Source organism: Trichophyton verrucosum (genome assembly GCF_000151505.1).
Source record: "Trichophyton verrucosum HKI 0517 chromosome Unknown contig00943_1.f1.exp, whole genome shotgun sequence".
Taxonomy (NCBI): domain Eukaryota; kingdom Fungi; phylum Ascomycota; class Eurotiomycetes; order Onygenales; family Arthrodermataceae; genus Trichophyton; species Trichophyton verrucosum.
Genome location: NW_003315212.1, coordinates 1 through 14,294, shown reverse-complemented (window position 1 = coordinate 14,294; position 14,294 = coordinate 1). Strand labels below are relative to the sequence as shown.

Here is a 14,294-nt window from a genome sequence, read left to right as displayed (position 1 = left end):
AGCTTTCGATCTGTAACTCTGCAAGAAGAGCTTCGAGTCATGATGCCTACTCTCGCAGCCTTCACGGAGTATTCAGAATGTGTGCACGGAAAGTCCCTTTGAGCCCGGGATCTCCGATCAGACAGTTATATTATTAACGGGACCTCAATCCTCGACTTGCACCCTGGCGGTTTCTTGCTGGTGTGGAGCGGCTGGTCCCCTGCTAATCGTCTATACGGAGCGATGTGAGAGTTATGCTAAGTTAACTTAACTAGTTAGTTAGTGAGTTAACTAACGAGTTAAGGGGCACTAGGGGATTTTCTCTCGCAGACTTTGCTTGAAGGCCCCTGCACAGGCTTTCTTTCGATGGGACTACAAAAAAAAATCCATTCCCTCCTGTTGTTGACAGCAACTGGATAGTTCTCTGTATTATTGTGGATTCATTAATGAGTCAGTTATTATAGTTACCTCAGGGCGGGAGTACGGAGCCGGAGTATACCCACACAGCATACTTAGATAAAGCAAACTCGGGCTGTCCCCATGTGGTAGACACGACATCATCCATACCTTGGGTCACTGCAAGCAATCTGCCAGTGGACATGGATCCTTCCGTTTCCCTTGACTAGTGTACATACATACGGAGTACAGGTCTTGACTTGCCTTAGGGCCGATGCTACCAATCCGCCCGAGCAGATGGCAGGTCTGTACTCTGGACTCCCGACTCCGGGCTCTAGACCCTGCACTTCCTGGACTTTTGTACTCTGCAGGCCGGGCTCGAAGAAAATTCTGCACCCGTAAAATAAAGATGGCTGTGGACGACACCCGGTTCCATTCTTCCTTCGCCATTTCTGCCATAATTCGCGGAATCGGTGCAATTTTCAGATCCCTTTCCTAAAAAAAAACTTCATCACAAGTACCAGAAGATATGGCAGATCTGGCAGTAGGGGAGAAGTCGACTCCTCAGGAGATTGGAGTCGAAAGATCTGATTCAGAATGCGGCCCAGCGGGAGAAGGAAGCATGTCGCCCCAGGCAGAGAAGAAAATGATGCGCAAGGTTGATATCAACTTGATGATTCCCCTATGGATCCTCTTCGTCTTTGGCTTTCTCGACCGCATCAATCTCGGAAACGTGGCTGTTTTGGGGATAATGGAGGAATTGAAGCTCAGGGGGAACCAGTTCAATGTTGCCGTCCAGGTTTTTTTCGTGCCATACGTTCTGATGGATATTCCAAGCAATATCCTGCTGAAGAAGTTTGCTCCATCAACCTGGATCAGCATGCTCACTTTCTTGTGGGGTGTGTGATATCATTTCTACTCCCTTTTCTCGTCCGAATGAATACGTTGACTGAGCGAATCATTGTAATCTCTAGGCGTATCATCCATGTGTCAAGGCTTTGTGAGAAACAATGGCGATCTCATTGTGTGTCGCTTTTTCATCGGCGCGTTTGAGGCTGGCTATGTCCCCGGCTGCGCATACTTGATGGCCACATACTACAAAAGACATGAATTCCAGAAACGACTTTCACTCTTTTGGGTTGCAGGTCTGCTTGCAGGCGCTTTTGGAGGCCTCCTCGCATACGCCATTGATCATATGGATGGCCTCGGAGGCTATTCTGGCTGGAGATGGATATTCATACTGGAGGGCCTCTTTTCAATCGCTCTTGCGGGACCGGCAAAGTTCTTTATTGCCGACTGGCCAGAACAGGCTAAATTCCTGACTAGCAAAGAAAGGAAAATGATGGTCACTCGCAGCAGCCAAGATGTTGGCGGAGGTGCACGTATGGACAGGCTTGATCTTGCTGCCTGGAAAAGGATCCTATCTGACTGGAAGCTTTATGTTGGCACATTCATCTATATCAACATTACAGTGTCCGGATATGCGACTGCTCTTTTCATCCCAACTATTGTGAAGTCCCTCGGGTATTCTGGGATCCAAAGCCAAATCCACAGCATTCCGGTATGGCTTGTGACAGCGTTCGTCACACTCGTTGTTTCATACCTTACAGACCGCTTGAAGCACCGGCTTGGATTCATCATCTTTGGTGTTATGTTCGGGAGCATTGGGTATATCATCCTCCTTTGTCAGGGTCCCGTGGGTGGCGGGCTACCTGACGCTGTTCGCTACATGGCAGTGTTCTTCGTGAGCGTTGGCTGTTATATTGTCCAGCCCGTGACGATCGTCTGGTTTGCGAATAACCTAGGAGGTCATTACAAACGAGCTATTGGCCTGGCGATCCAGATTGGAATCGGTAATCTGGGCGGCCTGGTTGCAAGCAACGTCTTCGTACCCAAAGACGCACCCCGGTACTTCGTTGGCTATGGTGTTTGTCTGGCCACCATGATCATGTGCGGAATTAGTAGTATTGTCCTTGCTCTCGGGCTTGTGCGTGAGAACAGACTGAGAGAGCAAGGCAAGCGTGATGATAGGCTTCAGCTGGATGAGAGCATCCTGGGGAACATGGGCGATGACGATCCGCGCTTCCGATTCACGATCTAACGAGTCATGTTTTTAACGGTTTTAATGACAGTACGATAATGAAGTATCAGTATAGGTTTAACTAATGCCATACCCTTTTATACCATCCTCCTTGACACTAGTTTTGTGCTTGACGATTTAATACCCTATATTCCATAAAAGGCCATGTTATGCTGGCTCCACCCGAGCCGAGTAGTACCCCGGACCAGAGACTTATTGTATATCACTCGAGCCTCTAAGGAAGGCCAGATACATTGCAATTTTAGCTGGTATTAGCCTTGTGATAGCTTTCAGCTGATGAAATATTGCGGAAAGTAGCCTTATATCCTCCTGTACGATGGGATGAAACTGCGCAATCTGTGTAACGAACGGCAGAGTTGCGTTTCAAATCAGCATCGACACGGTATAAAATGTTCACTCCATGCGTTACCACAGAGAATAAAGGGTCATAAGACGGTGTTATGAGAGCAAGTCGTTGATATGGGTGAGCCATGGAGTTGTGTGTCGTTGAGGATGGTTAGGCCCAGGTGGGAAAATATTTATAGGCAGAACGTCGGCTTCTTCTTGACCACGTCGCTACGACAGTGAAGACAGAAGATCAGCCTGGATCACATCTACAGCTAGCTGTAGCCAAAAAGCATATTGACGAGCTCATACATATACTTGACGGCCTTGATCTAGGAAAGCTCCACCACTTCTCAGCATCATGCGTCTTGCCGGAATGAACATGGCCTCCGTGGCCTTGATAACTATATCATGCCTTGCACCTTTTACCGGGGCCGTGTGGACTTGTCCCAGCGAAAGAGAGGCCTACTGCTGCACTCACTATGAAGACAAAACTCCCAAGGGTCTCTTTGGAACCGGATGTATGTAAAATTCCCTGTGTAAAGACGTGACGACGTTCCATGGCTGTATGCTGATGCATCAATAACTGGATCTTACAGGCACCCTTGCTCCGAGAAAAGAAGGCTGTAAAGATAAATCACCCGTGGAATGCTGCAAGCCTTTAGTACGTTCTCTCTTTTGTCTTGATCGTGTTTATAATAAAAAAGAGAGCAAGACGAAAAGAAAAGGAGTATCTGATAATTGTTCGTGATAGGCCGATCAGACCACTCATTTCTGCGATAGCCGTGCAAAGGGGTACATGTTTGTTGAGCAGAATGAAGGCCATCGAAAGGCATAGATGTACGGTTGTGGGGGGTCACAAAAGCCAGTACACACAAGGGGAAGAGAACAGGGACTCGAATAGTATTTAATAGGGGATGCTGTAAGATCTTCTCGGGATTGTGCAAAGCAGGTCATCAACACCTGTTTATAACGATCGTTCTATGAATGGAATTTATCTTCAAACATAACAACGGTGGGCCATAATAAATCATGCCGGAAGTTCGTGGAAATATGTCTAATGGTATACCCAGAGATAGCATGGGAAAGAACAGTATTCACAACTCAGTCTCAGTCGGGATATCCCAAAGCACCTCAGCATTATGCTGGAACAATCTTTTGACCATATCCTGATTTCCACCACACCAGTCAACACAAGCTTTGATGAACGGGACAATGTCGACCGAGTCGAACCTCGTGTGCGGCCAGTCAGTAGCAAACACAACCCGACCGGGTGCGACACGCATACATTCCGTGAATATTTCCCGTAGGCCATCAAACTGGGGGTTGCTTGTGAGACGGTACGCAGCAGATATCTTAACATATGTATGACCACCTTTCAAAAGCTCGATCATCTCCGCAAAGCCAGGGAGGGAATAAGGGTCAAAGCCTGTCGTGCTGGCCGGGCCAGAGACTGAAATAGGTAGTTTGGGGCTTGCGAAGTGGTCGAGACACACAGTGACCCCTAAATGTGGTACAATTTCTACCAGGGATGGGACGTGCTGGAGGGCAATGTATAGCTGCAAAACCCAGCCATAGGGACGAATGATATCCGCATACTTGTGCATAACTTCCTTCAGTTCCCCGGCACTCATCTCCTTGCCAGTCGATTGCAGGTTAAGTCTCACTCCACGTACACCCCATTGATGCCATGACTTAAGGGTATCATCAGATGGTGGGTTGGCTGGATCCAGGGACACCACCGCTCTACCCTGCTTGGGGCCCAGCTCCTTCAGCCCCTCGAGCATGCATGAGTTGTCGAATCCGTATATAGACGGCTGTACCAGGACAATATTTTGGATGCCAACCGAAGACTCAAAAGCCATCGCATCAGATAGTGTGTGAATAGGGGGCACATATTGGGCATCTGATGCGAGGGGATATTTCTCTGGATCAACAATGTGCATATGGCTATCCCATGATGCCGGAGGGAGTTTTGGTAGAGTGCTCATGCTCCTGTACCGCGGAAAAATAGCCTTAGAGAACTGATATGATGTAGTTGGCCAACAAGAGGGCAGCCTGCGAAGTAGATATCTCATGGCAAAGGGTGTGTGTAGTCTGGCTGTTGTTGTTCCAGCTCCTGATTCATCAAAATTGGAACATCAGGCCAGTCACGTGGAAATCAGCAGATGGAGACGGGGAGAAACAGTCCGCTGGTTTTCAAGGATGATCCAGGGTGTTATCATTATAGACGGAGAATGATGGAACGTTGAGAAGAGATGAGCTGTCTCCTCTCCGTTTTGGGGTCCGTTGGGCAACCATGCAATATTTGAAATCCAGTTTGCAGTCTGTACCAGCATTGGCTTAAAGGTGTACTTCTAAACGATGTATTTATCAACGGTATGTTTCAGTGATTTTGCATGTAGTTAAGTCCAAATAACCGTAATCCTATCTAAAGACGAAACAAATGAAAAGCAACGCCTAGCCACCACCATCATGTATATATAGTATGCAGAAGCCAAAATGCCAGGATTTTTCTTCCTATAGGTATATATATAAAACAAAAAAAATTCGAAAGTAGATCAAGCATAGCTTAGGTCAAGATCGAGGAAAATGAAAGACAAATGATATATACTCTAACTTGTTGGCCCAGTGCCGGCCCAGTTAGTAGAGTCGAACCCTGCCCCAACACCACCGGGCGTGTTGGGTTCCGCATATGAGAAGGCTTCGAATAGCTCTGGAGCGATTTCATACATTCGATCTTGAGCGATGAAGTCAGGAGGGTCAGGTAGCGGCGGGGTATCCATCATGAAGGTGGTGTTTTGGTGTGGCAATGGCTGTTGTTGCTGCTGATGTGCCTGCTGGGGATCTGCTGGAGGAGGTGTGATACTAAACGCCCCATGGGGTGGCAGGGTATACATATGTTGGCTATGTAAGGGGTCTAGAGAAGAAGGCGGCGACGATGTAGTAGTTTGCGGGGATACAGCCGGGATGGTTTGTTGATCTGGGTTGGCCGGGGTGTCGAATATATTGATTCGGAGCTTCTTGAGCTCTTTCTCAATTAGGCCGAGGGCAGTGTGTATTACTAGTTCAAGGTTAGCTACAATGAGTTTTTCAAGGTATCATTCACTTAGTGGATGCAGACCTGGATTGGCAGCTTTCACGCGTTCAAGGGCTAGGATGCAGTATCTCAGCTTTTCCAACGTTGAAGGAGACGCATATTTCAATGCCTGGATCTCAAGTATGAAGATAGAAGCAGCCGTATATAAACTGTATGCAAGAGACAGAACGACGTGACTGTCACCAAATGTCCGTCTAAAGAGGTCATAAAGAGTTATGTTGGAGGATGCAGAGGAGAGGCATTGAACCAAATGGTTAGCATTGCTTGCAGCATTTGCCCTTGACCTGAAAGGCCTGGAGCAGAGCATTGGACGGTGGAGGAGGATGTTGGTAGTGTGATATATGCAGCTAATAGAAGAATTAGTAAGCGGTACACTTGAAGAACAAGGGCAGATAACATACTTAAGAGTCACAACATGGCTTGGTGGGCAATATGTGGGAAGATTATTGGGGATAAGTTTTAGGAATGGCGGGAGCTCATTCCACCATTTTTCGAGATTGGCTCCCTGTTTATCCACACATTCCTGTATCTGAGATTCCGTGCTCTGGCGAACAGGATCGTAGATATGGATAATAATTTGATTAAGGATTTCAGCCAACGAACACATCTTCATGAAGCATGACGTTGAATGTGCCTGTGTCGGAGGATAGTGCATGCCCTCGGGGAATACTACTCCGTGAGGAGTCCATATCTCGATCTCTGCAGTATCATCCACTTGAATGCCACATTAGCAATGCGACCAAATGAGAAGGGGCTAAAGGTAAACTTACAAAGAATCCGCGGCGGAGAGACCGGGGTATCCTGGATGATTGGAGATCGACCAAAGTACAGTGACACCAGTTTGTCCCAAAAGTAACAGCTCCAGAAAAGTCGATTTCTTATCTCAACGTCTTCATCTGAGAACTGCACTGACCCAGAGTACTTTCGGCTATCGATGGTTATGCCCAAATCCTCTAGCAGTCGAAAGGCCATCCCGCTGTATAACCACGCCTGGGTACGATTTCCACGGCCGCATTCCTGAGCGCTGAGAAGAAGAAGCGTTTGGACAACAGTTATTTGACCGTTTCCACCTTTCAAACTTTCGAATAACCCCGTCACGGCTCGTTGTCGGAATTGCTGCCCTCCATCGTATGCATCAAGCATACGAGCAATCTTCGGTTCGTCCCTGCACCATCGAAGCGAGTGGGAGAGAATGGCGTTCAGGAGGATTTCCGAAAAGTAAGGGCCGTTCATCTTCATGTCACCTATGATATCAACCCAAAATTTAGCTATCCAGAATGAAATGATCTCTTACAATTGCCATAATTGGGTACATACGCGTGAAAGCCGGGCGATAAACGAAATTAAACAAAGGCTGTATCCAACACCAATGAGAATCCAGAAGGTAGTTGAATGGTTCCTATTTTGGAGCGGATTAGTGGATGACTAGACATATCTCGACGAGAACGGTCCCCGTTTCGTCGAAGTCAGAAAAAGCTCATACTGGGATGGTAGTCAACTGCTCGAAGGCACGTTCTCTCCATGCATTGTTAATGAGACGCTCTTTTCGACCATCGGACTCATTATCGACTGGCAAAGCCGGGTTAGCAGCCTCTGCCAGACCGCTCGGCAACTGAAATAGACTCGTTGGCCCATGGAAAGAGATGCGCCCGTCATCTTCTACTGTTAAGCCTTCGATGTCCCGAGAGAGTAGATCCACGGCTTCCTTATCATCTTCACGGTGTTGCTCGAGTGAATCGATAGACGAAGGCCGATCTGATTCCTCGATCTTCAACCCCTGCTGCTCCTGTTGTTCTGTGTCACCGCCATTGCGGTTCTGGAACTCATTTCTATACTTTGCCAGCTCCGCTTCGAGCTTTGCGATGCGTGATTCGAGGGTCCGCGTGTACGACAGCGTTGGGGTTCTTCAGCTATCGATTAGTATTTGCTTATGCGGCGCTGGATACTTGTAACGAATGTGGTCAAATGCTCACAATGTATACACGCATGTTTCTCCCCGCGCGGAGCAGCGCGAACATGACGGTGTCGCAGCATTACATTTTACCTATACCGCCGTAAGCCTCTTGGTTGGTTAAACGATCAAGGCATAATTAATATAATTACCTTACGCTTGCGACATGCCTCGCATGAGAAAGCGCTTTTCCGAGAGATTGATGGTTTTGACGAGTCAGACATGGGATCCAACGAGAGGTGAGCGCAGCGTGAATCGGCCTGTGAGTTCGTGGCTCAACGGCCATCTCACGGGATCCGAGAGCGCTATTCGTATTCCTGGTACCCGTTCGCAACTTGGTCGGACAGCAAGCAGCTTGCTATCCCATCTTGTATCTTTTATATCAAATCGCATTACAAAAACGAGATCAACGTGAGGCCAAATTTCCGCGGGGCAAAACCGGGCCGGGATTTTGTTTCTCCATAGCCGAGGTAAGCGCTCGGATAAAAAGTTTATCCATATCACATGATATTATTCCCAAAGCGGAAGGTGAAGGTGATTTTAGGTCTATCTAAAACATCTACTATACTACATATTAATACATACCTAAGTGAGCACCGTATTGTACATCTATATGGAGAGGCCGGAGTCCTGAAGAGAAATAGAGAGGTCATTGGAACCTCCTTTCGAGGTTGACAAGCCAGGCGTGTACGTCGTCGACCTTCATCTTCATCTTTGCAGTTGTCCGTTCACCAGGTTTCGCGGAGAGAGAGATATCCCAGCAGGGTATGCCGTCCAGCAGCGCCTTGATTTCGTCCTCACTCTTGCCGCCAACCTGGCCGGACAAGTCAATGTCTACCGATCCGTCGGCGACATTCTTGGGTCCCATGATGAAGACTAGGTTGTACCTCGCAGCATGAGCGTCGTGGATCTTCTTGGGAAGTGATCTACTGGCAAGATCGAGATCGACGTTGAACGTCGGTTGTAGAGGTGATAGCGGTAAGCCAGTACTTGAGGGGCGGCTGGAAGTGATGGGTTCGAACCCCGATATCTTAGCCACTGCATCTTCTGCAGCTTGCTCTAGTCCCTTCCCGATAGTAAGGAGGATGGCCTGGCGGGGTGAGAGCCAGAAAGGCCACTGGCCGTTATATCGTTCAATCAAAAGCGCAAAGAACCGCTCAAGGGAGCCAAAAATAGCCCGATGAATCAATACAGGGGTGGCCCTCCCGCCCGTAGCTGGGTCATATTCCTCTGAGCCCTCGGGAACTAGATACTCTAGCTCAAACCTCTGTGGGAGATTCATATCCAATTGTATGGTAGATAGCTGGTGGTATTTGCCCTGGGAGTCCTGAATCTGCAAATCAATCTTTGGGCCGTAGAATGCGCCGTCCCCTTCATTAAGCTCCCAGCTTAGGCCGCTGTTATCCAGTGCCTGTCGAAGCTGTTGCTCGGCATTTTCCCATTGTTCCAAACTGCCGATAAAGTCCTTTTCCGGCCGGGTAGAGAGGACAAGTCTATATCCATCTGCAAGTCCAAAAGTTTGGAGGACAGTGTCCGCGAACTTCAGCGCCAACTGTATCTCGCTGCCGATCTGACCCGGACGACAAAAAATGTGCCCGTCATCCTGGTGGAACCTCCTTACCCGCGTCAGACCCGAAAGCGAGCCCGAAACTTCGTTACGGTGAAGAGGGCTGAAATCCGCATATCGGACCGGGAGTTCTCGATATGAATGCTTCTGAGATTTGAATAAAAGGCAGTGTCCAGGACAGTTCATAGGTTTTAAGCCATATATCTCATTCTCGCTCGTGTCGCTCGTTTCGCCGGTATCCCCTCGCCCTCCTACCTCGTACATATCATCCTTATAGTTTTGCCAGTGTCCGGACACTTCCCACAGCGATTGTTTATAGATATTCGGGGTGAGGACTTCACGGAATCCGTACTGCTTGTATTGGGCGCGAAGGAAGGTGATGAGCTTGTTGAGGATGTGAGTACCATTGGGACGGAATAGAGGGGATCCAGGGCTATAAATGGAGTTCGTAAACAGGTCTTGCGCTGTACCGAGAGCTCTGTGATCCGCCGAAGCTGTCGGGGCCGGTTTTATATCGGGTGTCTTGGTGTCCTGCTGCGCTGAGCATGAGCAGAATCTGCTCTGAACCGGCGACGCAGCAGCAAACACCAGTTGCCGTCGACTTATTTGGCGAAATGACGACCGGCCGCCCCATCTCTGGGCTGCCAAAGGAAACCGTCTCATGAGAGTCCCTGCTTCGTTCGATGGTCTTGTAGTCTTTCGTTTCGTCGAGTTTCTTCATCGCGAAGTTTTGCCTTTTACCCCCCGGGCCGAGCTCCTATCACGTGTAACTTAAACTAACTAACTAGTTATCTCCATTGGTTATCCTGCCCCTTTTAACAAAAGCCGATGAAACAACAACATCGAGAAACCGGCGGAGAAGCGGGAATATTCATAACTAGAAGAATTCACAGCTCCTATTACGCGACAGTATGAAGAGGATCGGTGCAAAATAACTTCTTATCTCTCCTCCCATGGCCTGTCCCTGATTGAGACACGCACCCTTGGATTTCACTAGTTAATTAGTGATTATATTACCTCGGCTCTGGTAGCTTGCTACGTAGCAAGAGCAACTCCTCCAGCATCCTTATTTTAAATCGACACTTCGTCTACTCTATATACCTAAGACTGTGCTGGACCCGGGGCCGTCACTGCGTTAAAAGACCCAATATCTGCCTCAAGAAAGTTATCTGCTTGTTACAGGATAGCAGATCCAAGACGATATTTGAAAATATCCAGGAAGAAAGGCTTTCATCCATCCACAACAATCATACCAAACAGCCAGAGATAAATATACTAAGATGTCTCCATCTCTTCCAGAATCGTATGCGGCCCTACCAACCGAGCACATCAAGCTCTCCCATGTCCCAGCATCATCGCCGACACCTACACCGGTATTGCTGCTTACATTGCACCGGCCGGAGAAGCTCAATGCCTACACGGAGCAAATGTCCAGAGAAATAGCTTCAGTGTTCGGGATGGTTGATATTGATGACCGTGTGAAAGCCGTTGTGATGACGGGCTCCGGCGACAAGGCGTTCTGCGCCGGTGCAGATTTAGACATTGGTTTCAAAGGAATGGGGACCGGAGGTGCCGCTGCCAGGGAAAAGGACCACAGAGACGGGTATGTATACGGGTGCCTTAAACAACCAAATCCCAACTACGGCTAATACCTTGGTGAAGTGGTGGTAGAATAGCCCTGGCAATACATAACTGCCGAAAACCAACTATAGCAGCCATCAACGGATCAGCCGTTGGTATTGGTATCACCATGACGCTACCAGCAACCATCCGCGTGGCTACCGCAAAGGCAAAAATCGGCTTTGTATTTTCCCGCCGTGGGATTATCATGGAAGCCGTGTCCTCGTTTTTCCTACCAAGGCTTATCGGCTACTCTCGTGCCCTGCACGTCGCTACCACTGGTCTAGCATACCCAGCTGAACACTCTTTACTGAAGGACTTATTCTCAGAGCTCCTGCCTACGCCAGAAGCTACACTGGCTAGAGCTCTCGAGATAGCTGATGATATTGCACGTAATACGTCGACGATATCAACTTCGTTGATGAGAGATCTCATGTACCGAGGCCCAGACAGCGCAGAGGCCACGCATCTGCTTGATTCTTCCCTTATCTATCCCCTCTTTGGTAACAGAGACAACGAAGAAGGGGTAAAAAGCTTCTTCGAAAAGAAAAGCCCACAGTTCAAAGGGTCATTCAACAACCCGAAAGATGTTCCTGCTGCGTATCCCTGGTGGAACCAAGTTGACGTCTCCCCGCCAAAGCTCGCTTCGAAATTGTAGCCAATAGACAGATGAATGTGTGCTTCTTTACTTACCTTATCTACACAGAATGCCTTAGCTGGCGTAGACTAAAGCAAATGATTGAATGAAACCTTTGATTGTCAATAATGCTGAAGAGTGGTGTATATCTTTGATAAACTAAATAATAACACAAAGAGCAAATGCAACAACTGGGCCGGGTCTATATACAGTCCATAAATCATTGATATCCAGATCATAGACAAGGGCACGATGGAACTATCGTAGAGTAACCAACTCCTCCGCGCTGGTAGGATGGATGGCTACACAAGAGTCGAAATCCTTCTTGGTGGCACCCATCTTCATCGCAACACCAAAACCTTGCAACATCTCACCAACACCAAGGCCAAGAATATGCAATCCAACAACTTTCTCCTCGGGCCCGGCACAGATGAGTTTCATCTCAGTGGGGTTTTTCTCTTTCTCCTCAGCTGGGAAAACGCTGAAGAACATATCTGTGAACTTGATGTGGTAGATCTTCAAGTTCTCCTTGCCATACTTTTCGATGGCCTCGGGTTCGGTGAGACCAGAGGTTCCGACCTCGGGATGGGAAAAGACCACAGTTGGGATATTTTCATAGGAGAGCTTAGAGGACTTGAGCTCTGGAGGCCCAAAAAGGCGGTTTCCAAGCTGTCGACCAGCAGCAATGGCGACTATTCTCACAGTTAGCAGAGAGAAGCAGTAGAACAAAGAGCCACATATATCTACGTACCTGGAGTTAGCTCTGCCTGGCCTGTTACATCCCCGAGAGCGTAGATACCATCGACCGAGGTGTTTTGGAATTCATCGACGATAATGTGGCCACTTTCCTTTTGCTTAACACCAATCTCCTTGAGGCCCAACTTTGTAACTGCGGGAGCACGGCCAATAGCCCAAAGAAGCTCGTTGACCTCCATCTCTGATCCGTCATCGAATGTGAGTTTGAGACGCTTTTCCGCGCCCTTCCCGGGGCTTAGCAATTCAACCTTCTTCATTCCAGTATATCCTCGGTGGATGTGCATGCCAGCAGCCTCATAACGTTTTGTCATAGTCTCCTGGATCATGGGGTCAAATTTCCTCAAAAAGGTGTCTCCGCGGATGAACATGTGTGTCTCGACGCCAACGGCATTCATAACACCAGCCAATTCAACCGCAATGTACCCGGCTCCAACCACGGCCAGCTTGGGAGGCAGCTCTTCAATTTCAAAGAAGCCGTCGCTAGTGATTCCATGTTCGGCACCCGGGATATCCGGGATGATAGGATAACCGCCAACAGCGATCAGGATGTGTGGTGCGGTAACCATTTTCTTTCCAGATCCGTCCATCAGATCAATCTCTAAGACCTTGGGTTCGACGAACTTGGCAGTTCCCTTAACAAGATCAATTCCCTCGCGGTTCCAGTTGCGTTCATAGATGCCATTTAGGCGCTCAATGGTGGCATCTCGCGTACGCTTGAAATAACCATAGTCATACTTGATATTTTTGGGGACATCATATCCGTAGTGTTTAGCATGTTCGAGGTGTTCGTTGATTGAGCCAAAGTTCCAAGTCATCTTCTTTGGTACACATCTGGATACACTATCAGCAAACTACTCCTTTATAGTTTTTTTTATGAGGGTAATATATCTCATACCCGACGTTAACACAGGTGCCTCCGGATCGCCCATTCTCAACGATAAGGGTCTTTGCCTTGTACCAACCGGCAGCCCGTCTAGCACCACCGCTACCACCGCTGCCACCTCCAATCACAATATAATCGTACTTCTCTACGCCTTCCATATCAATTGGTGCCATTTTGTCCTGCGAAGCGGGAGTCGAAGATAGCTGCCGGGCAATAGCTCCGAGACGGGGTGAGGAATGGGTCACTGTGACCTTCCTAGTCGCCAGTGTTCTGTTGCGAGCGGCAAGAGGGGAAAATAAGCCGCTATGGGGACGCTGTTGAATATGATATCGGCGAATAGAGGAGTAGAACGGAGGCGAAATGACAGCTGGCGGGAGAAGGGAGTTCTTATGTCTGGTGCAACGTCCGAGTTGAGACAGCAGCGTCGAGGCGGATGGCGGGGTGGGCAGGGAGGGCATGCCTTGGATGGCGGCGGGGAAAGGGCAAAGACACGGGCGAGCGAAAAGGAAAAAGAAAAACGACCAGGATGGGCCTTGGGAGTCCCTGCGAGTTGTTTCTGGTCTTCGTCGCTTTCTTCTTCTTCCCGTCTGCGCCTTTGCTGCTGGCGGCTTTTCTGACCAGGCGTCGCTTTCCTGATTATTCAGCCGGCACTTTTCGGACGGGCCGAGGCTCGCTGAGGATGGAAACCTTGTTATGTAAGGTTCCGGGAAGGTATTACTAATCAAGGGAATTACAAATATTCCGTGCTTATGTCATACTGGAGGCCGGCAGGGGGCTCCCGCGTCCCGTCAAGGGCTATTGGAACTTTCCTAGAGGGGAAACCAGAACTACAACTGTCCACCGTCAACTATCAACCAACTACCTGCCTGGCTGAATTCATGGGAAAGAATCATATCAAAGGCATACGATATGACCCAAACCTAGGACTCCGGCTCAATATCAAAGGCTAGTGCACCATAAAAGCCTGCTGTTCTTTATAT

General features: G+C 48.6%; 7 protein-coding genes across 7 annotated transcripts; 2 read left to right on the top strand and 5 right to left on the bottom strand.

The window, feature by feature from the left end:
- Positions 1-904: 904 nt before the first annotated feature.
- TRV_07239 (MFS transporter, putative) lies at positions 905-2,476 on the top strand (the record flags this gene model as incomplete). Its single annotated transcript, XM_003018688.1, has 2 exons — positions 905-1,274; positions 1,350-2,476. 2 exons carry the CDS (start codon positions 905-907, stop codon positions 2,474-2,476), a joined length of 1,497 nt encoding a protein of 498 aa, XP_003018734.1.
- Positions 2,477-3,897: 1,421 nt separating this feature from the next.
- Positions 3,898-4,791, bottom strand: TRV_07238 (uncharacterized protein; the record flags this gene model as incomplete). The annotated part of the gene is made up of 1 exon (XM_003018687.1): positions 3,898-4,791. One exon carries the CDS (start codon positions 4,789-4,791, stop codon positions 3,898-3,900), a length of 894 nt encoding a protein of 297 aa, XP_003018733.1.
- A 624-nt stretch (positions 4,792-5,415) lies between these two features.
- Positions 5,416-7,139, bottom strand: TRV_07237 (C6 transcription factor, putative; the record flags this gene model as incomplete). The annotated part of the gene is made up of 3 exons (XM_003018686.1): positions 5,416-5,879; positions 5,925-6,614; positions 6,671-7,139. The coding sequence occupies 3 exons, from the start codon at positions 7,137-7,139 to the stop codon at positions 5,416-5,418; spliced, it is 1,623 nt and encodes a 540-aa protein (XP_003018732.1).
- A 238-nt stretch (positions 7,140-7,377) lies between these two features.
- Positions 7,378-7,888, bottom strand: TRV_07236 (uncharacterized protein; the record flags this gene model as incomplete). Its single annotated transcript, XM_003018685.1, has 2 exons — positions 7,378-7,755; positions 7,874-7,888. The coding sequence occupies 2 exons, from the start codon at positions 7,886-7,888 to the stop codon at positions 7,378-7,380; spliced, it is 393 nt and encodes a 130-aa protein (XP_003018731.1).
- A 612-nt stretch (positions 7,889-8,500) lies between these two features.
- On the bottom strand, positions 8,501-10,139 carry TRV_07235 (uncharacterized protein; the record flags this gene model as incomplete). Its single annotated transcript, XM_003018684.1, has 2 exons — positions 8,501-9,851; positions 9,889-10,139. The coding sequence occupies 2 exons, from the start codon at positions 10,137-10,139 to the stop codon at positions 8,501-8,503; spliced, it is 1,602 nt and encodes a 533-aa protein (XP_003018730.1).
- A 559-nt stretch (positions 10,140-10,698) lies between these two features.
- On the top strand, positions 10,699-11,696 carry TRV_07234 (uncharacterized protein; the record flags this gene model as incomplete). Its single annotated transcript, XM_003018683.1, has 2 exons — positions 10,699-11,021; positions 11,090-11,696. 2 exons carry the CDS (start codon positions 10,699-10,701, stop codon positions 11,694-11,696), a joined length of 930 nt encoding a protein of 309 aa, XP_003018729.1.
- A 237-nt stretch (positions 11,697-11,933) lies between these two features.
- Positions 11,934-13,946, bottom strand: TRV_07233 (uncharacterized protein; the record flags this gene model as incomplete). The annotated part of the gene is made up of 3 exons (XM_003018682.1): positions 11,934-12,367; positions 12,427-13,262; positions 13,327-13,946. Coding segments are annotated over 3 exons (1,890 nt in total), but the record flags the coding sequence as incomplete, so codon positions are not given.
- Positions 13,947-14,294: the final 348 nt, after the last annotated feature.